The sequence below is a fragment of the Microdochium trichocladiopsis genome, assembly GCF_020744255.1.
Source record: "Microdochium trichocladiopsis strain MPI-CAGE-CH-0230 chromosome Unknown B0I36scaffold_7, whole genome shotgun sequence".
Taxonomy (NCBI): Eukaryota; Fungi; Ascomycota; class Sordariomycetes; order Xylariales; family Microdochiaceae; genus Microdochium; species Microdochium trichocladiopsis.
The window spans coordinates 506,866-526,738 of NW_025763550.1; the positions used below are offsets into that span (position 1 = coordinate 506,866).

The 19,873-nt window shown below is 58.1% G+C and overlaps 6 protein-coding genes across 6 annotated transcripts; 1 reads left to right on the plus strand and 5 right to left on the minus strand.

Moving 5' to 3' along the window:
• B0I36DRAFT_350877 (prion-inhibition and propagation-domain-containing protein) lies at window positions 1-885 on the minus strand (the record flags this gene model as incomplete). Its single annotated transcript, XM_046156957.1, has 1 exon — window positions 1-885. One exon carries the CDS (start codon window positions 883-885, stop codon window positions 1-3), a length of 885 nt encoding a protein of 294 aa, XP_046010126.1.
• Window positions 886-2,429: 1,544 nt separating this feature from the next.
• Window positions 2,430-3,565, minus strand: B0I36DRAFT_137363 (uncharacterized protein). The gene has a single exon (XM_046148311.1). The coding sequence runs from the start codon at window positions 3,244-3,246 to the stop codon at window positions 2,464-2,466; it is 783 nt and encodes a 260-aa protein (XP_046010127.1). The 5' UTR covers window positions 3,247-3,565; the 3' UTR covers window positions 2,430-2,463.
• A 3,093-nt stretch (window positions 3,566-6,658) lies between these two features.
• On the minus strand, window positions 6,659-7,033 carry B0I36DRAFT_326888 (uncharacterized protein). The gene has a single exon (XM_046154395.1). The coding sequence runs from the start codon at window positions 6,937-6,939 to the stop codon at window positions 6,784-6,786; it is 156 nt and encodes a 51-aa protein (XP_046010128.1). The 5' UTR covers window positions 6,940-7,033; the 3' UTR covers window positions 6,659-6,783.
• Window positions 7,034-7,431: 398 nt separating this feature from the next.
• B0I36DRAFT_385360 (Alpha/Beta hydrolase protein) lies at window positions 7,432-9,962 on the minus strand. The gene is made up of 2 exons (XM_046161064.1): window positions 9,487-9,962; window positions 7,432-9,060 (listed from the first exon to the last, which is right to left on the minus strand). Exons 1-2 carry the CDS (start codon window positions 9,923-9,925, stop codon window positions 7,574-7,576), a joined length of 1,926 nt encoding a protein of 641 aa, XP_046010129.1. The 5' UTR covers window positions 9,926-9,962; the 3' UTR covers window positions 7,432-7,573.
• Window positions 9,963-15,624: 5,662 nt separating this feature from the next.
• B0I36DRAFT_326894 (uncharacterized protein) lies at window positions 15,625-16,003 on the minus strand. Its single transcript, XM_046154396.1, has one exon. The coding sequence runs from the start codon at window positions 15,922-15,924 to the stop codon at window positions 15,736-15,738; it is 189 nt and encodes a 62-aa protein (XP_046010130.1). The 5' UTR covers window positions 15,925-16,003; the 3' UTR covers window positions 15,625-15,735.
• Window positions 16,004-17,093: 1,090 nt separating this feature from the next.
• Window positions 17,094-18,046, plus strand: B0I36DRAFT_412779 (uncharacterized protein). The gene has a single exon (XM_046161980.1). It carries the CDS (start codon window positions 17,195-17,197, stop codon window positions 17,786-17,788), a length of 594 nt encoding a protein of 197 aa, XP_046010131.1. The 5' UTR covers window positions 17,094-17,194; the 3' UTR covers window positions 17,789-18,046.
• Window positions 18,047-19,873: the final 1,827 nt, after the last annotated feature.

Sequence of the window (19,873 nt, forward strand, 5' to 3'; positions counted from 1 at the left end):
TCAATCCCAGAGACTGCCACCACCATAGCTGTTTCCCACATGCAGTCTAGAATCCCCCGCCATGTCGGCATTGTCTACTTTGTTATCACTCGGAGCTGTTCTGAAGCCCGAGTTGGCCTTCACCATTGCCTCTATAGCCCAGTGATCACCGGCTTTAGCACGGGCACGGTCTATAGCCTTGAGAGTCCCAATGTGGTTCCGGCTGCTGAGAGCAGAGACCCTGTCCGTCACCACCTCTTGGAGCACGGCATCGACCCCTGAGGATGCATCCTGGAGGAGCATCAAGCTCGGCACATCGTCGTCCATCTCCTCGATCTCGATCTCTACCAGCCGACGAGGAACGGGTTGAGTCATAGTCAGCTTCTCCAAGCTTCCGATGAGCTCGGCGATCTCTACGATGAGCCTGTCGAAATCCTTGGCGTCGTAGAGCGCCCAGGCGGCTTTCTTCGCGAAGCTCGTCCCCTTTTGGAGGGTAGCGATGCGAGCCAACAGCCTCTCGTGGGTTCGACGACCTGTTTCCGTCAGACTCGTGGCTGGATCGCAATACTCGAGGTTTGAACCATCGGTCAATTTCGACAAGGCGTATCTTTCAGATACCTTCTGGGCATCCTGGAACAGCAACATAATTGCTTCGAGGATGGTGCAGACACGTTGCGACTCGTCATCCTGCGGCATGACCAGGTTGTATCTCGGCGTGCCGGTGATGTCGACTGCGTTGCCCCAGCGCGCCAAACGGGTTCTGGCAATGTCGAGCTTGAGCTGGCACCGCTCAAAGTCGCGCGCAAAGTGCCGCCCGAGCTTGATGTACCCGAGCGTGTCGACTGCGTTGTTGAACAGGGCGGCCACGCTCATTGCGCCTGCGACAGTGCCAAAGACTTCAACCATGATGAAGATGAATGCATCATGGCAAAAGAAAGGCTCGACAAGAACCGGCTGAGAGCACAAAAAGCCCGTCCACTGGCAGGAAAGGACTCTGCGCTCATCAAGGCTTCCGCTGATCTGAGCTGTGGCAAGCCAGCCTTCGCCAAGCCATTCACTTTTCCAAAATCCTTCCTGTTAATGACAGCAGAGTCGTCTGTTGCCTCGTTTTCCAGGACGACTTTGATGTCAGATTCGCTGAAAAGTGGGACTCAATGCAAACCCCGTCAACTACACTAAGTATTTGAATAGGGGCCATTCTTCGCTTCTAAACAACCAAAAGCGATCACACAATCTAAGGACGGTCATAACTAGTCTCATCTGCGGCTCAAATGATGTGCAAAGGCAAAGTTCCAGGAGCTGTCCGTTCAAGGTATGGTTACCACCAGTGTATGACGAGATGGTCCTCCTAGCACTGGGCCTTAAAGCCGTCCGGAAATCAAGGGACGGAAAAGAGGGGCCTAAAGTCTTCCCTAACAAGTCATCCTCGCGGCGCTTTCGTCGAGAAAGATCTCCCGCAACTACCTCGCCGCCGGGTCGAGAGTTAGCTAACCCGTGGAGACCGGGCAGCCGATTGGGCAGCGCTTCTATCCAGGGCTAATCTCAACAATTCCCCTTTTTTCTGCCTCTTTGTAGGTTTCCCAGATACTACGGCGAACACATCGTATGTAGGATCGGATCGACTATGCACCACGTGTTCAAGCTCAGAATCACACGGCGTGACAATGACGGGGGTTCTTGCCTTACCCATAAAGGTCAACGTGGTTCGTGACAAGGTTGCAAGTGGCCATAAAGTGTACGCAAAATCACTTTAACTTAGTACGTTGCTAAATCTCTCCACTCGAAGACATGTCTACACAACATTGGCACGGGCGCGTTGCAGGGACAAGGAAGAGTCACGAATCATCTCATATCAATGTGCATACTGTTTTGTACTGTGCTTTATTGACAAACTGCCAATGAAGTTTCCACTCCTGCTCGGCAGTAAAACTGCTATCCGGCCGAAGAAACTTCATGTCAAAGAATGCACCTTGGCTTTCTGCCAGGTCATGTCCAGTCTTGATCAGGTACGCCCACGCCACAATTGAAAAAGAAAACCATGCGCCAGCGCCAAATAAACATGCCCATGCAAGTAACGACGTGGCGAATGCGCCATTTTGATGCGAGCGCTTCCCAAATACAATCCCTGGCCTGATTTCGTCATGTCTCTCGAGAGGACGGGACGTCGTGATGGAACCTGATGGACGGATGGTCTGGTCGATCGCACAGCGCCTCGTTGATCCACTCAGGGCTGGGCAGGCAGATCGGCTTCTTCCTGCTACGAATTACCATAGATAGCCTTTTCTTGCACCCAGTGAGGCTGTGTGTGAAGGACTACCACAAGTTTCGTCGGTCTGGTTCGGGCTGGAGCCATGTCATGGGTTCAATTGCCCAAATTGTGCTGTCAAGCATGGAGCGTACAATACCAGCGCCGTAACACCAATGCTACATTGCGCGCTTTCGTCTGGAGTTTGATAGATTTTTGTCGATGAAGATCCACATTCTTCAATCCATGTAGAAGTCGCCCTTCAGGATCCTCTCCTGCATGGCATCTGGCCGAGGCCGCTCTGGTTGCTTGGGCTTGATGGCAGCAGCCTGCTGTGGCGGGGCTGGCATGTCCGATACTGATTTGGCACGGTCCTGGGATACAGAACCACGGGGTGGTGAGGTTGAGAAGCTCGTTGAAAATGAGGGTCGAGCACCAGCGACGGAGCTCTCGGCACGAGATCTAAGCTGTTCAGACCAATTGTAACCAGTGTCTGAGCGGCCGTAAAGCATGTCAGAAGGAGTTCTTGCGGTGGTTGTATTGCTTGCCTGAGAAATGCTTGGGCTTCGAGCGGGAAAGGTTGTGTTGGAGACACCTCTGGGTGGTGAGGGGCGTGTGTTTCCTGAAGAGACGCTCCTACCATTTGGACTGCCGGAGCCTGGGCGCGGGGTCCGCATGGACGGAGCCCCGAAGCTCATCCGACGAGTGAAAGGTGTGTTTGGCGGGTTCTTGGCGTACTCGTCTTCTTCGACAGCGTTCTCGTCGATGGCGTCAGAACTGGTGGTCGAGATGCTTCCTCGGCGGACACTGAAGGGAGCTGTTGTGGGGTTCTGTGCCCCAAGCCCCAGCGTGGTAACAGACAGTCGCCGACGCTGGTCTCGGGCAGAGACTGATGTGGCAGATTCTCTGCCATTGCCGTTGCCGGCTGACATTGAGTTGCTGCGCTGGAAGAGGTTGGTGAAGGCCGCGGTGGTGACAGAGCCTCTCCGGCCCATGCCGTTGGAGCTGGAGTCGCCCGACATTGTGAATGGGTGAGTTGTACTATGCTGTTTCGATTTGTCTGGGCAATAATGAGGCTTGTGTCTGCTGGCGAACTTGATTATCTGCAGAGTACTGTTGACCGTTGATGGTTTTGTGTGTGTTGTATTGTGATGACCGGGTTGAGCTGAGTTGTTGTAGGGGAAGGCTGTCCCAGAGAGATGGTTGACAGGGTGGTGAGCGGGATGGGGTAATAAAGAGGGATGATGCTTGGGTGTGGGGAAGACCCGCCGCTAAGAGACGCACGCGCGGTAGCTGTCGTGGGTCAACGAAGGGTGGGCTGATGTGCGGGCTCGTGGCACGATTGGAATCTTTGTAGCAGATGGGGTGGGCCAGTGGACCACCCAAAAGGCTTGACTCGTGGGAATGCAGCGGTGCCCTGGGCGATCGCTGGCGTTGGCCCAGATGCTAAGGCCCGTGGCGTGGTGCCTATCACAGACGGGTTCGTGACGGAGGCTGGGGCCGTCTTCAATGACGACCTAGGGACGGCGTTGGCGTGGTGGCCCTGGGTGATCAGGAGGGCACTTTGGAGCGTCCGCAGAGTAGACTGTTCGAGAGGCTGAGGAGCAGTCCAGTAATGTTCGTGGACACGAGGTGTCGAGTCGGGCAGCCGAGCTTGCGTTTAGTGCTGAAGCGGGTTGGTGTCGAATTTGAGTTTCAATGTGGGGTGTTGCTCCGGGAAGGACCTCATGGAGATGGTCGTGGTGCCTTTGTTGTGAGACAGGGCCTGACACGTTTGGGTCGGCTGTATGTCGTGGTGCGATTGGGGTCGTGCGATGGCAGGCTGCGAAACCGAGAGAGGAGAAGGAGAAGGAGAAGGAAAAGGAAAAGGAGGAGAGGAACGGATGAGAAGGGAGAAAAGATTGGACAGGTGCAAGCAATCCAGTGGTGAGACGCGCAGAAGTTTAAGCAGGTGCAAGTGCTGAGGAGATGCGCTTGCGAGACGTGGAGGCTTTGGACGGGCAGGAAAAGGAGGGTGGGATCGCTTAGGTGGTGGTGGTGAGAGCTCTGGGGCATGTGTTGAGTGGGCGCCGCCCTCCCTCACCGTGCTCAACCTCCTCGTCCTCCTCCCTGCACGCATCTGCAGCCACATTGTTTTTGTCTTCAGAGCGAGACTACAATACGCAATGGGTCACAGATAAGCACAGAAGATCCTTCCTGGCTGGTGCCGGGAGACTCCCCATGCCTGCTGATCTGTGCGCTGCTGTCTGCCGCTCCGAGCCAAAAAGAAAAGGCTTGCTTTATTGCCCAGCGCTCACTGCCAAATCTGGCTGGAGCCAGGGGCGAGCACAGCCTTGCAAGTCCCTGATGGCGGTGGCGGCGAACATTGCAGAAGGCCCAGCGATCCGGACAGGGCCTGATCTCCAGGGGATCTGTTGCTTCACAGCAGGTAGGGGAGAGCTGCCCGTCTCCCGACCGCCTTTCCACCACAACGGCCACGCACCTGGCCGAGCTGGCCATCGTCGCCATCAGTACCTCAAGTACCACCTCCGCAGGTAGAAGGAGAAAATGAATGCTTCAGAGGGTGATTGTTGATGAGAATCCTTGCCTCTGCTCGTGCTGTCTCATCCCCAGGACCTCCTTCTGATTGGTGGGTGCCACCTCCGTCATTCTTTGTCGTGTCACCGCCGTGGTGGTGATGGCACAAGCACTGAGCACTCGCTCGAGTTTATCAGGCCTGTCGTCACTCACACACACACCCCATCAGCCTGTCAGCCCCCCATCTCCCACTCTCCCACTCGGCCAGCCATCAGCAAGCCAGCCAGCGCGAGGCGGCGCCGGGCCACCCACAAACGGTCTGGGCCTGCCCATCCCTGCCGCAAGCGTGCAGCAGCAACTCAGCATTCGTGACGTAGCGCCCTTGCCTGCCACCCCACAGCAATGCGGGGTACTGCAGCCCGCGGAAGGTGCCCCCGTGCTTCCTGGGGCGTCAAGTGCGCCCCTCAGACCCGGACCCCTGCCTGCCCCCCGCCACGCGCTCAGACCAGATAACTAGATCAAGCTCGATCGCACATGGCTTGAGCAGCAGGGCCCCTTTTGCCAGAGAGCGACGGCTCGTGGAATGACATGTGCATCTTCTCTGCCGACACGTCTCTGGACAAGTCTTTTCTAGATGCGAGCACGTATGGTCAACCCAGACCGTCGTTTCGTTATCCACAACGATCCATGAATGTCCCACGCCAGTCCCACCGTCCCACGCTTATGAGCACATGGCATTCTGGATCGTGCAACCTTGGGAAACTCGTACAACCTTCTCAAGAAGCTGGGCCGTTTCCCAAACTGGCCTTGCCATGCTGTTGATTTCTCACCAGATGGGCATTCAGACCAAACTCTGCCTCACTGGGACTGCCTCAATTTGCGCCCAGGGCCGGTCAGTTGGTGCGTCGTGCTCCTGGCCAACCCACGACAAGACGACTTCGCGAGCCCGAGGACCCGAAAGGTGCTCCTCGGTTTGCACGCTACGATATGCACCCCTGTGGCTTTTGCTGTGGGCCACGGGCTGACAAGACATCGACAATGCCATCTCCCTCCTCATCCTTGCTGGCTGTCCATGGCCAAGGAAGCCGCTGCGCCCCGGAACCGCCAAGCCACGGGACGGAACACACACCAAGCACCTCAGCTCCAGCTCACGGCCTATCATCATCTCCCAGTGCTGGCCCCGTCCCCATGTTGGCGCGTCTACCCCATACCCACCGGGCGCACACATTGCCAGGGTTGCTGTGGCCTGCCTGCCGGCGTGGATAGGGGGCCCGAGTCAAACGCCAGCCTGTCAAGCGCTATCGTAAGCAGGGAACGTCGGCACTAGCAGCAGCGTCACCTTCGCCCACCACACCATCGCCTGCTTCCCCGCATTCTCGGGCTGATCGCGCCCTTGTTGACACAAACTCTCTTGGGATGGCTCATCGGGTTGGGCCCCAACCAGACTGCAATGGCTCGAGGAAAGGGGGCAACGGGCCATTTGCCCAGCGTCACCAGATCCCTCTTGTCAATGCCGATCTGCCTCTGGCGTCATGGGCACAACTGCGAGTGCAATCATCGGGCGGAACCCACGATCCTCGTTACAACTCATGCATCGCGGCAGAATACCTAATCCTCGATGAGTATTATGGATAGTCCACTGCCCAACAATTGCCTCCTTATGTCCATCTTGCTGGAAGGGCAGTTCACATCGAGACACGGCCTGGAGGCATGGCAGCCAAGAGACGCGCGTATGGTCACATGCTCAGTCTCATCTTGTCTGAGCCCCGTTGCGAGATCATCGGGCTCGTTACTCTTTTCAACGGCACAAACAGTATGACAAACCCCCAATCTGAGACGGGCAGACAACTCCGCGGCGGGGACATGCTGGCCGGCGACTGAAAGGCATCTAGTCTGATCGACTGTTGTCTTGCCATCCTTATGGGTCGATCCTCACAGGGTCGTATCTGCAACACGGATAAAGAAGGTGGTGGGCCACGCTTGGCTCGCTTGGTTGTGCGAGCAACAGCAGGCCCGCTCCCTCTTTGCACAAGTGTCCTCTTCTAGTGCTTTACTCGACCTTTGAAACCATGACATGGGAGGTGTGGCATGTTATTGTCGTTGTGCTGTGGCCTTGGCGCAGATGTGTGTGGCTCGTCGTATGATGATGGTGGTGATTGCTGACACCTGGTGAAGCACACGGCATTGTTCACGTGCATGCCCAGGCAGCTTTGATGCAACACAAAGGAAATCCGCGTCCATCGAAGCTTTTTGAACAGGTTACGGGTTTTCCTATCATTTCACAAATCAGACAAAAGCGGCGTGAGTTTTGCAGCTCAGTGACTTGAGTGAACAGTGCCCCAGATTGTCATCTCATCTCATTCGACATTGTCCGTTGTGCGACGACATCTCACTCGAGCTGCGTCAGCTCGCGTAACACGATATCCGGGCAAATCCATAAATTCCTCGTCAGCAACATGACTCGCTCAGTGTTTGACAGCATGCCGAGTATTTCCACGTGAAATGTGGCTCGATGGGTGGCTGGTCCTGCCGTCGGCTTTATGCGTGTGCGACTGTATACTTCTTCGGTGACCGGCGCCTGTCAACAAAGACTTCAGAGTATGCGCAAGCACATCTCAGTTGGATGCTGTCCCTCTACGTCTTACTTAACACTGCAAACAACAACACTACACAGTACGGTGCGAGCAAGACAATATCCTTTGGTGCGAGCAGGGCAAGGTCGACGATCCTGTATTGCAAAAGTCTAGTTGAAGCCTTATCTAAAGATCTAACAAGAAGGCAAGGCTTAGGGAAATGCTGAATGTATGTCTTATCTGGCAGCCTTGCCTCGCCTTACCCACGCCAATGCTGCGCCAACGCGTCCGCAACCTCGGTGCTCGCCGTGATGGGGACTTCATGCCCGGCGTGCTCCAGGACAACAAAGTCCACAAGCCGGCAGGCACTCCCATCCGCATCGCCAGTATCAACACCATCACTATCATCCCCACCGCCCAGGATCGCAGTGATATCCTCGACAGTCTCGTCACGATCAATGACAGAGTCCTTGCCGCCGAGGATGACCAGGATCTTGCCCTTTGCTGCGAGACCACTCAACGACAACTTGTCACTCTTCTTCTCCTCCTCCTCCTCATCCCAGTAACGCCGAGCACCCTCATTCCCGTGTGAAACCTCTTGTTCCGCCGCCGCCGCCCCCCAGTTCCTCATGTCAGACTTATTATCCCCGCCACTAGCGCCGCCAGCGTAGCCAGCACCACGACGTTGTCCCAGCAAGATCCCCCTCAGCGCCCGCCAGTCCTCGTCGCCCCGGGGGCTGTAGATCGGACACTCGCGGATCGTGCTCAGGAACGCGCCCACGAAGCCGGCGTGCTGGTCGACCTGCCACTGCACGACAGATGAGACGGTCACCTCAGGCCGCCAGTGCCGGGACAGCGAGGCGCTGTCGAATGCGGCGCCACCGGTGGCGTCGCTGTTGGCGTTCCTTGGCCGGGTCGTGTCGTCGCTGCTTCGCTGTTGACTTTCCTGCGTGACGTTGCCGGTGGTGGTGGTGGTGATGGGTAGCTGTCGAGCTGCCGGGTTAGATGATGCGGGCGACTCCGCTGTTGTAACGACGGCTCCTTCTGCCATAAGCAGGTCCGCGACCCCGCTGACGCTGCCCTGTGTTACGTCGCCGACCGCGGCTGCTGCGGCCGCGGCATCCTGTGTTCTACTTCTTCCCCCTCTTCCAGCTGCGCTTGGGCCCGCCTCACCCATCACCAGCGCCTTGAGGCCATCTCTCGCACCACCCGCCGCATTTCCCTCTCCTGCAATCTCCCCGTGGCGCTCTCCTTCCTCATCACAGACCGGACGCTTGGCGCCCGGCATCATGGACGCATCTCCCTCGGTCGTACGAGGAGCAGGAGAAGACGGCCGTATGCGCCTCCTCACCAGCCTCTGGACAACCCACTCGGGCAACAGCCCGCTCTCGTACAGGAGCCTGCTCGAGCGGCCGATGTGGTGCCGCCTGATCAGGCCAGAGGTCGCGACGAGGTCGAGCGAGCGCAGCAGGTGCGGGAACTGCGTCGCGAACGACACGCACAGGCACCCGCCGAGGGAGTAGCCGAGGAGGTGGAAGCCTGGCGGGTCTTTCCTGATGCTGCTGCTGCTGCCGCTAGTGGTGCTGTTTTGGAAGGAGGAGGAGGAGGAGGAGGAGGAGGCGGGCGATGGGGTGCCGAGCCAGGAGAGCCGTGATGATGCGAGGACTAGGAGTATCTGCGTGGTGTACAGTCTTACATCGTAGGGGACGTTCTGGGGCGCATCAGAGTACCCTCTGCCAAAGAGATCTGGGAGATTGGAGTTGATGTTAGCCTGTGATGCCGAGGTGAGAGCATCTTCGTATCGTGACTGAGAATCGCCAGTCTGTCCATTCGGAAGTGACAGCAGCCATCAGTGCTTTCTTCCACGTCAAATGGCTCTCTCATGCCCGTAATAGACACGTATGACGAGGTGAGAGAAGCACGAGTCCAGGAACAGTATCGCCCCTATGGCGAATCTGATGCCAGGTCATGGGATCCGTGAGCTCTAAAATGCAGCCAGTATCCTGCCAAGCCGCCCTACCCCGGCCAAATCGCCTATATGCCAGCACAGTCTCGTGATGACAAATGACATTGAGCATCCCCTCTCCTTTGCTTAAAACAAAACAAGAGGAAGAGACAGGTTCAAACAGCGCACATAAAGCCCGAGAACCTAACCACATGCAAAGAACTCACCGAACAGCATAACGCGATAGCCCCTCCCCACAAGCTCCCAGCCCAGATCCCCAAGCGCGATGCACGGCGTGCTAATGCCGTGCACGAACAGTACCTTCTCGCCCGTCTCGGGCCCCCACTCGTACACCCTGATGCTCCCGTATGCCGTGGGGACATCTCTTGCACCAGGGAGTGCACCTGTGGGAGGATACGGGAGGCTGACGATTTGGGACGAGGAGAGATGTGGGATTTGGGTCTGGATGGGGGAAGCGATGTATTCCGTGCTTTGTTTTTCCGTGCTCGTGGTGGTGTTGTTCTTGTTGTTGTTGTTGTGGTTGCTGCCGTAGTCTCTGTAGAGAGTCCAGCCAAGACGCAGGGCCGCGCAGCTTGTCAACGCCGCCGCCGCCACTGTCACGGAAGCCGCTGTGCGGTCTCCATGTCTAGTGATCAATGCGCTCATAGTGGAAGGGGGATCGTCCTGTCGTGGTAATGACCTGTATGCAGGAATATGAAATTCTTAAAGCGCTGGTGCCGTTTGCTGCTGCCACTGCTGCCGCCGCTATCGGCACCTGTCTCCCGACTTCTCAACGCGATCACAGCCGTGGGTGCGTTGTCGTGGCCATTGCCATCATTGTATTCGTCGTCGTCGTCGTCGTCGTTGCTGTCGTCGTTCCAGTCAGCGCGTGTTGAAACGAGTGGGCGAATGAGAGGCGCCCCAGAAAGCGGTCACGCCACGTGGGGGTTTCGGCGGGTGGGTCCCACATTCTCGGCCCGCGGGACTCACGGGCCACCCGCCGGCGGTGGTTCCTTCTCTTGGCTCCGGAGTCCGGGGGAAGGAGGGTGCTCCACTCGGCCCGGGGTGGGGACTGTGTACCTGACTAACCCGGCCGGCAGCTGGGGCCGCTCCAGGAAACGGTAGGTGTTACGAGACCTCAAAACAAAAACGGCCTTTTGCCTTTTCAAGCATCACCCAAAGCAAGACGGAACTTTTTTGGGGGCTTTCCGCTTTCTCCGTTCTTGGCAGCTCGCTGTAACGGCAAAAGGTCCCCTGCTGCAGTGGATAAGCGCACTTTGACGGGTTTCCTGCCGATATGACGTTATTGCTACGCAAAGGCGCGCGCAGACACACGAAGGGGCCAAAAAGTCTCTCGATGGCGACGACGACGAGAGAAATCCACAATCTCGCAGCAGAAAGGAAAGGAAACAAAAAAATAAGTTTGCGGTGGTTTCCGGCAATGCAACATGGTCACGACCCAGCGCGGCCTTCAAAGCCCGACGAATCACGAGAGTGTTGAGCTAGCCGACCTCCCCCGCTCCCCCTGGTCTGAAATGCTGGAAGTGACAGCGTCCGGAGAAAGTGGCGACATACGTATCTGTCTCTGGCGGGAGGGGGGGGGGGTACGCAGCAGATCGCCAAGAGAAACCCACCAAACGGACATGGGACGAGAGAGATGGAGTGAGGTAATGGATAGGGTGGGATGCACACGCACTGAGGCTCGAACAGCGAATCGTCCAGGGTCCATTTGACAGAAGGAGCTAGCCCTGGCGGTACCTGCTGGGTGGAACCAGGGCTACTGTTCCCACGTGCTGTCACTGCTCACGAGAAGCGGGGGTCGTAGGTGGTATCGCCCACGGTACGTGAACCACCTGAACCAATATGGAGGCGGGGAGGGGCGCAACACCAGGTCGACGGTACTTGAACCGCTGCACCCGGGGTCGGGGGTCGCTGGTCATGGGCAGGGCAGGGCAGGGCAGGGCTGGCCTGGCCTGCCAGACGTCGCAGACCCTGCCTGGCGGAGATCCCCGAACCCAGGATGGCACCACGCACGCGCCGGGGCAGGATATCGCGACGATTCTGTTTCTGCTGCTGACTGTTCCCATGCAGGCGCTGGAGGAGGTGTGATGAAGGCACATAATATTGGGAGAATGCGAGGCCTCTTGCACCCCCTTGCTCTCAATGACTTGCAGCGTGCAGCACACCGCCACCGCTACCACCACCACCACCACCACCGACAACGTCGAGGAACTGGCGCTGGCGCTGGCGCTGGCGCTGGCGATCAACAACAGCAAGCAAACAAACAGGGGTGGGGGAAGGGGGAGGGGTTCAAGTCACAGTCTTTTCGTCGTCGCGCATGCCCTTCCGTCACTTAGCTGTCAGCTGCGACAGAGTCTGGCCATCACTCCATCGCCAGCAGGCAGGGGATACGGGCGGACCTTGCATGCACTAAAACCGAGACAAAGGACGCGCTAGCAACGACAAGGTTGGCGGACGAGGACGCGGCCAAAGTGTGCTTGCTTGCTGCAATGCATCGTGACAACCCGCGGAGAGGGATGAACCACTGCCGCCTCGTGCGCGAACTCTTCCAAGGCGCCCTACTGGCCGCGGTCCGAAACCCGCCGCGCTCGGGCGCCATAATTGGGCGGACGCCCCATGGAGACGTTCCGACGGCTCTGCGGGCTTTGGCAAGCTCCATACTGCTTCAGATCGCCTTGTTGGAGGGGGGGGAAGAAGGGGAGGGGGGGTCACACCACCTAGTGGCGGGAGCCTCAGCTCCATGCACCAGCGTTTCAGCACATACTATGAAATGCATGTTCCTCCCACAGGGTCCTAGTTCCAGCGCCACGCGCCAGGGGCAAGAAGGAGGAGGAGGAGGAGGAGGAGGAGGAGGACTTGGTCCTTTGTGCCGAGCTTGGGGCTGGCTGGCTGGCTGGTAAGCTGCAGCGGGGCTGATTTCGAAAAACGACTCGCGAACTGTTTTTTTTGATAAGAAGAAGGCTGGCGCGCGGGCGGGCGGCAGCCGGCCAGCCGGGTAGCCGAAAGGGCATGACATGATACGATGCAACTGTGGCTCCCGAGCATGCCGGCCCGGGGCAGTCGGAAGCGAGGCGCGCCCATCACGATTCCCCCCAGTGCCAGGCGCTGCTTGACCCAAAATTTCGTGATTGAATGCCCGCTGCTCGCAGTGCATTCGGTTCTGGAACTAACAGGGTAAACCTTCCATAATGGACCATGCCAAGTAGAGGAGAGCAATCGTCACATCACTGAGACGTGTCCGAGGCGGCGGCCTTGAGGAACGATGTCCATCTCACCAACAACTGCATCAACCAAAAGGAAAGGGCACGCAACAATACCCCATGTCCGTCGCAAGCCACAGATAAGGCAAAAACACGATTCAGGTCGTAATAGTCGGTTGTTTGGTTGTCGGTCATCGGTCATAGCCTCTCCCTGTCAGCCCTGGGACCCGCCCGTAAAGCGAGGGAAACACGGGTACAAAACCCCTATCTACCGCATGAGTAAGGCAGCAAACCACGCGCCACGCAGCCCGCCCGCCCTGGGAGGTGGCGCCGTTGCCGCGGAAGGCGCCCGCGCGGGCGCACCCTTCAAGGCCGCGGGACTCGTCGCCAGCGATCCGGGGACCCAGCGCAGCAGCAGCAGCATATCAAAAAAAATAAAGAGCCAGCTCCGACAAATCATCCCCCCCCCCTCCCCATCTCAAAAGCCCCGGCTCCGGGACGGGGTCCACGCCGGTCCGGACGTGACAGTGCAGAGGCTTGGGCATGGGCCATGGGCCATGGGCCGAGGGGGTCGTGGGTGGGGCACCCTAACAGCCGTTGGCAAGAAAGCAGCAGCGGCCCTCCTCTCCCCGCCAGGCGATCCGACTCGCCCACACGGCTCGGGCGTGTCTCCGAACCCGCAGTAGCCTCTCCTCGTCCTGTGCCTTTTTGTTCCCTGATGCACATCATCCGGCGTATCTGTCAGAAGCTGCAGCACGGCAATTGCAGCCACCACTTCCCACACCCCCTTCTTTCCGGGTCCTTGGGCTAGCCCTAGGCCCTTGCTGTTTTGTTTTGCTTCTTCCCCCACTATCGCATTCCCCCGCAGGCAGTCAGGCCCCTGCCCTCAGAGCAACACAAGCACGATCTGGGATAGGGTACACAAAATGACGGGAACACAACATGGGAACACAACATGGAACCCCCCCCTCCCCCTGCCTCTAGATTTTTGGCTCAGCTCGCGGAAATCATCGACCAATCACGCACTCCGCTGTCAAGGCACATTTTCCGAACACTCCTCCCTCTCATCCCACGCCTTCGGGATATCCAGCATCATTCGTCACCCGCAGCATCACCATCGTCAGCGCAAGCATACATGCACGCACCTCGCCTGTACGAGACACAGAGACCCTCTCAACATCCCGGGGTGGTGTTATCTGTCCCCCATTCCCCCCCCCCCCCACCTCCATTGCTTGTCACCATGTCTGCGTACTAGGAGAAAAGAAAAACAGTTGGGAAATATATTCCGAGTGGTGTCACTGATACCTCCTCCTTCTCCTCCAGGGGGTGTAGCTGGTTCAGCAACAAAAGCCCCCAGCCCAGCCGAGCGACAAGATGAGCCCACCCGAGTTGAGTTCTCTCTCCCCCATCCCCTACCTATCCTCTCAGAGGGGGCCCGGGGGGGTTTAATTCTGACTTCCTGACACGGGCATGTAATTTTCACAGCCGGCGCCCCCCGTCCCGGCGATGAAAGATCATTGACGATATGATGCCGTTCGACTTGCGCCTCAGAGGGGGAGTGGCACACCGTATGCCACCCATATTCAATGGGACGTGATGATAATTGTTTTGCCCCAGAACCAAAATGGCGCGGCACGCAAAGGAGAACCAACCTAAAGCTGGCGGTATTTGTACGGTCCGCTCTTGATAAATGCGCCGGTTTTAGGTTGGTCCATCTCGGCACGATAGCCACCATCGAATGCTTGTGACGCTGCAGGCTGGGTACCCTCCATCTTGTTCAACCCCCCCCCCCCTCTCTCTCTCTCTCTCTTGCCGTTAGGATCGGGATCTGCATCCGCCCTAGTCCTTACGACCTTGCCTCTCTTTCTCTGTCTCTCTCTCTTTCTCTCTCTGCCTCTGCGTCTCCCGCAGAAAGTTTGGGTGTAATACGAGATGCACGCGTGTACACAAAATCGTCTTGGATATTCATGCTGCACGAGGATTTGTGGATACTCGAGGAATTACGAGTCGGGAGATCAACGATAGTAGAAGCGATCTCTCACGTGACTGTAGGGGAATGCAACGTGGGCATCACAGCCAGTAGACATCTCGCCCAGGTGGTGGTGTCATGCCAAACGAACATGAGCTCTCTGCCCTTCCTCTTGGTAGCCAACCATGAGAACCGATGCATCTTCCCGGACCTTCCATCACCCCTGCTGCAACGCCTGCTGCAACGCCTGCTGCAAAGCCTGCTGCAAAGCCTGACGCGCGGCGCCGGAACGCGACTGCCGTGCATGATGGCGTGCAGGCCCTGTCTGCTCTGGCTTTTGCGGCTTATGCCAAGACTCTGGATTCTCCCGCATGTGCTCGCGCCTGCATACACAGACAGATGGCATGAACAGAACACTTGAGAGTAACTGTTGTTGCACTTGTGGTGAGAGTGAACGTGGAATCTTTGGGGGGGATCTCCTAGCCCCACCGTAACATCATATTTGGTAGCTCTTCGGAAACCCGGTAGTCATGAGGTTAACCTCATGCTGTCATGCCCTCTTTGAGGTGCCCCACCAAGCTTGGTGACAGAGCTCTTCGGAAATCCGGTAGTCATTGTATCGTAACATGGAAGACGACAGATTAGCTAGATGTACAGTTGGAACTGGAAAGATTAGTACCGTGAGCGGTACGAAGGGAAAATGACATGAACACGGATGAATCCGTAAGAGCTAGCCCCATCTCGCGCGCCCACTCCTTCCCCATTTTGTGTATGTGTGTGTGAGAGTGTGTGAATGTGTATGTGGGTGTGACGACACTGCCAAATCTGGAAAGCGACGCCTCCTTTTGCCTCCCGGACCCTTGCGTCTCATAGTCTCCTGGCCGTCTTCATGATGTATTCCTGGATAAGCCGGCTCTCGCAGGTGCCATGCCGCAAGATCTCCGTCTTGAGAGCGAGGATCTCGTTGCGTAGGCACTCGACGTGGGCGCTGAGGATGCTGTTCTTCTCGGAGAGCTGCTGCTCTGTCTCCTGGAGCTCTGTGATACTGCGCTTCGTTTTGTTGCGGTACTTGGTCGCCGCTGTCCTGTTCTTCTCACGGATTGTCTTCTTCTTCTTGCTTGGGGGTGCTGCCGTATCTGACGGTGCGGGGTGCGACGCGGAGCTTGCCGTTGCCGCTGACGATGCTATGCTGTGCACGTGGATCTCGCTGTGCCTGCGTTTCGTGCCGGCGAGCTGTGATTTTTCCGGGCTCTGTTGCTGCTGAAGGTGGTGGTGGCTGTGGCGTCTTAGTCCTGAAGACGAGGGCTCGGGCATGATTTCGCCAGGGCTGGTGTGTGTAGACGCGCTGGCAATGTCGGAAAATGTGGCAGGATGGCTAGCTGGGGACATTGGCCACGAGTGTATGCTCGAGGCGGCGTCGTCAAGAGCCGTGGTGGAGATTTGTGAGGGGACAATGGTGCCAAAGGGCATGGCATCGTATGGCTGCAAGGGCATATTGTACATCTCGGGGCCAAGGTCCATGGTGAAGCCACCGTCTGCGGCAGACAGAGGGGCGTCCATATGGCCGGAGTTGCCATCAAGGACCATCCAGGACATGTCGCCAAACTTGTCGCAGGCGAGGCCGAAGCCGCCGCTGGACCAGTCATGTACGCTATGTGTGGAATGCTGGTGGTGAAGTTCGTCTGTGAGGGCAGCCATGGTGGCGGTTGTGTTGGTCCTGAGCCCGAGTCTTGCTGGCGTGTGTTAGTGGTCGTGGTAGACACGGAGGATGTGTAGTGCGGCGGGGTCGTCTTTGCTGCTGTTGTTGTTGTTGTTGTTGTTGCGGCTCTGGGGGAAGGGGCTGCTGGTGATATAGTAAGGTCTTTGCGCCTTGTGAGTGCGTGGGGCCTCTGGGGGGTGGCTCTCCAGGAACGGCGCCGGATGTCTTTTGTAGGGACAGAGCAAGCCGAACCGGCCTGGGGGGGTGCCTGTGACGACAGTGTGGAGCTTCTCTGCCTGCCCGTCTGTCCGCCCGCCTGGACGCGTGAGTGCGTGGGAACACTGGAGCTGCCCCCCATGGCAGGGACGGCAACTTCCGTGGGCGACGGTGCAGTATCCATCATCCATCAAACGGCAGGAGCATGGTGCAGGACGGCGGGCGGTTGGGCAAGGGCAGGAGGGCAGGCATGCCCTGCGAGGAGCAAAAGCTCCTGACAGGTGCACCGGCGAGCTTGCCGGGCAGGCAGTGGCGAGGCCGGGGGCCTGAGGCCCCTGTCGCAGGCCCCGCTCAGGGTCCAGTCTCCACTTTATACAGTGCTGGCCGGCTCGCAGCTAGGCCTTCTGGCCGCAGTCGCCAGAGCTCAACCGGGCCAGCCGGCGCCCTGATTGGCTGCGCGGGGCTCGAGGCCGGCCAGGGTTGTCCATTGGATCTCGATCCCACATGGGCCTGCCACACGCCATGGCATTCTCACATCTGATTCCTTCTGCTGCCTCCTCATTACCCATCCCGTCGGCACCCCTCGCGCACTTCCTCTTCGCCACCTGCGAGCGCCGCGCCCTCATCCCATAAAAACCCCCTGTGCAGTTGCCCTTCAAGCCACATCGCAGCCGACAGTTGGCAAGGGCAAGCCGTTCGTCTGGTGCGTGCTCAACAAATGCTGCACCTCGGCGGCGGCACGTGGTGGTCATGGCCGTCACGCACCCACGCTTGCTGCACGGCAAAGCACGGCACAACGCTGCTGCTGCTGCTGCTGCTGATAACCCGACATGTTCGCTGCTCGTCATGGCCTGCCAGGCACGCTTTTTCTCAGCGGGTCTTTGTTCGTCCTCCGCACACCTGGACAAGCACTTCAGCTTCCACCTGTGACGTACGCACAAGCGCGGGGGGGATGGCCACACACTAGATACCAACACAGTGCTGTTGCTACGGTGCAACCTTCGGAGCTGGCGCCGATGATGCGCATCGCATGCCAGGGGCAAACCACTCGAGGCCACCGTTTTTCAAAGCACAGTTTTGGAAGATGTCTGCAACGCCACCTTTGGGATACGACCGTCTCGTCGTCATCGACCTCCTCCTCCTCCGCCCCGCGCTCAGCTGTCAATCTCCACGCTCCTCCGCCCGTGTCACACGAGCCTTGGGGTTTCGTCTTCTGCCTGATCTCTGCACCCTCGAGGCCGAATATTCGGGGCGCGCCCAAGTCTGTGAGCTCGGGATCTGCTTCATCAATGCCAATTGAGCTCTCGCCAACTGCCGCGGCCATTGCCCACAGTGCCGGCCCGGCCGCTCCGCCGCGACACGCGCACCACAATGCTTCCGGAGGACAAATTCAATCGCCCCACCCCGCCGCGCAGGGCAGGTAATCAGCGAGGCGGTGGACAAAAAGAAAGCCGCGCACCACACCAACAGGGGTCCATGTCAGCGTCCGATTTATTCTGTCACCCGCCTCGATCGGCGCCCTGCCTGTACGGATACGTCAGGTTACGGGAAGCTCCGCCAGAGCCAGTCAAGAATCTTGGTAAAAGCCTTGACTTCTTTCTCGCGAGAAGCACGTCGACGTACATCGTTTGGCAACGTCGGCATCGCGATCTCGTGCAGCCACAAAACCCCCGGCCACGGCCTCATTCTCATCTTCCGCTCAGCCCCTCCAAGCTTCCAAGTTGGATGGCCGCATGAGGGAGGGACTGCATGGAGGTTATCTCAAGGCATGCAGCCCCCGCGGGTATGCCGTACTCGAAAAGGAAAAGGAAAAAGAACTTACGTCGTGGCATGCAAGGCAAAGCGCTGGAGACAAAAGGCAGGTGTATGTCCCCCCCTCCCTCCTCTTCATATCTCACAGCATCGCGCACGTGGCTGAAGACCCAGGGCCCGTCGCGCCAAACCATGACAGCAGGGAAGCAACGCTGTGCAAGACGCTCCAAAGATCTCGGAGATCGGCCAAAGGAAGCTGTCGCACTAATTACACAGATGACAAAAGTTTGCCCTTGGCACACGAAAACTAGCTCTCTCCAGATTTTCAGGGTGACTTGCAGCGCCCGCGCACATGCGAACCCGCGGGCGCTTCAAAGTTGTTGATTGGACCCGCCGTAAATCTTTCGATACTTGACGCTACTGCTGCTGCCGCTGCCTCTGTTGATAAATCACAGTCGTGGGAAGATATCCTGACCCCTGTAGTGACACAAGCCGTCAGCCATCGAGCGGAATTACCTTGTGCGTGTACCTGGTGCCGCATCCGCGGAGCATGGGTTCCCATGTCGCAGGGCCCCTTTGCCCGGCAATAGAGTTTCACGATGCATCGGGCCGCATATAGGAAGCAGCAGCCTCTCGACTCTTCGAACCCTCTCGAGGCACTTCGATGCTGGACGTCACCTTGTGGACAGGGCCAAGGGGATAACGAGGGGTTTTGCGCCAGCGGGCAGAGGCAGGGGCAGGGATACGGTGATGGGTCAAGACGGTACTTGCCGCCCACGACAGCAACTCCCGGTTACGTCGCTAGCGTCGCACGGGTTCGTTCACGATGGGCCGAGGCGGCATTTGCCGAGGAGAAAAGCGGCAAACAAGCACCAGCAGCTTCCAAGCCCTCTTCAACCACCCATCACTCATCCACTCACTCACTCACCACCCACACCCCCGGGACCCCACCACCCAGAGTGCTGAGGTGTGTCTGTGTCTGTGTGTCTCCGCCTGGGTGTTCTTCCTGCATGGGGCAATTTGTAGCTGATAGCGCCTCCTCGCGCCAACTCTCGCGCAGCCAATGGCTTGACGAGCTGCGATCGGCATCTCACCCGACACTGAACTGCCGGCAGCAGTGGGATACCCTGGTCAGTCAGTCAGACACTTAGTCAGTCACTCGCCCAGTCGACTCACTCTTGTCACTCTCAGTCGACTGTCAGTCGATTCTGTCAGTCTTGCCTGAACCGCCAAGCATGGGTGCCAGGCATGGCATGATGGGCGTACCTCTACCGTATAGCTCTACCCTCGTGGATGTTGTTGTGTGTGCGTGCGAGCGCGCGCGTGTGTCTTTGTGTGTGTGTGTCGAAACGATGCTGCGTGCTGGTGTGTCGTGCAGCGCCGATCCGATGCCTACCTACCTACTGCTACAGCTACACGAGGCCGAAACGCTTCTTGGCATCTTGACGATGCTCTTGGTCGCGCCCAGGAACGCGATGATCGTGGTCCCTGTACATATGGAGCAACACGTATACTGTGTGCCATTGCAGATGGAGCCCTTTTTTCTGTTTCTCTGGCTGTTTACCTCACAGTTTGATCAGTCGCAAGGTCAGAGTCGTGTTCGTGATGGCCCCGGAGAGGGGGGGGGGGGGGGGCTTGCCAAAAGACAACGTACCTTGCGTACCGTTTGTGATTTGTATTCCGGTGCTGACTTGCTGCCCCGTTTGGGTGGTATGAACCGAGCTCGAGCCATTACGGCCCTGGGAAATCTGGGTGTT

Bases quoted from the DNA above. Each gene is read 5' to 3' on its own strand.
- B0I36DRAFT_326894 (XM_046154396.1), bottom strand. From the start codon at position 15,924: ATGCCATGCCCTTTGGCACCATTGTCCCCTCACAAATCTCCACCACGG.
- B0I36DRAFT_412779 (XM_046161980.1), top strand. From the start codon at position 17,195: ATGTTCGCTGCTCGTCATGGCCTGCCAGGCACGCTTTTTCTCAGCGGG.
- B0I36DRAFT_137363 (XM_046148311.1), bottom strand. From the start codon at position 3,246: ATGTCGGGCGACTCCAGCTCCAACGGCATGGGCCGGAGAGGCTCTGTC.
- B0I36DRAFT_385360 (XM_046161064.1), bottom strand. From the start codon at position 9,925: ATGAGCGCATTGATCACTAGACATGGAGACCGCACAGCGGCTTCCGTG. The intron at 9,061-9,486 runs GTGAGTTCTTTG...CCAATCTCCCAG, and splicing joins CTATCGCGTTATGCTGTTCG to ATCTCTTTGGCAGAGGGTAC.
- B0I36DRAFT_326888 (XM_046154395.1), bottom strand. From the start codon at position 6,939: ATGCACGTGAACAATGCCGTGTGCTTCACCAGGTGTCAGCAATCACCA.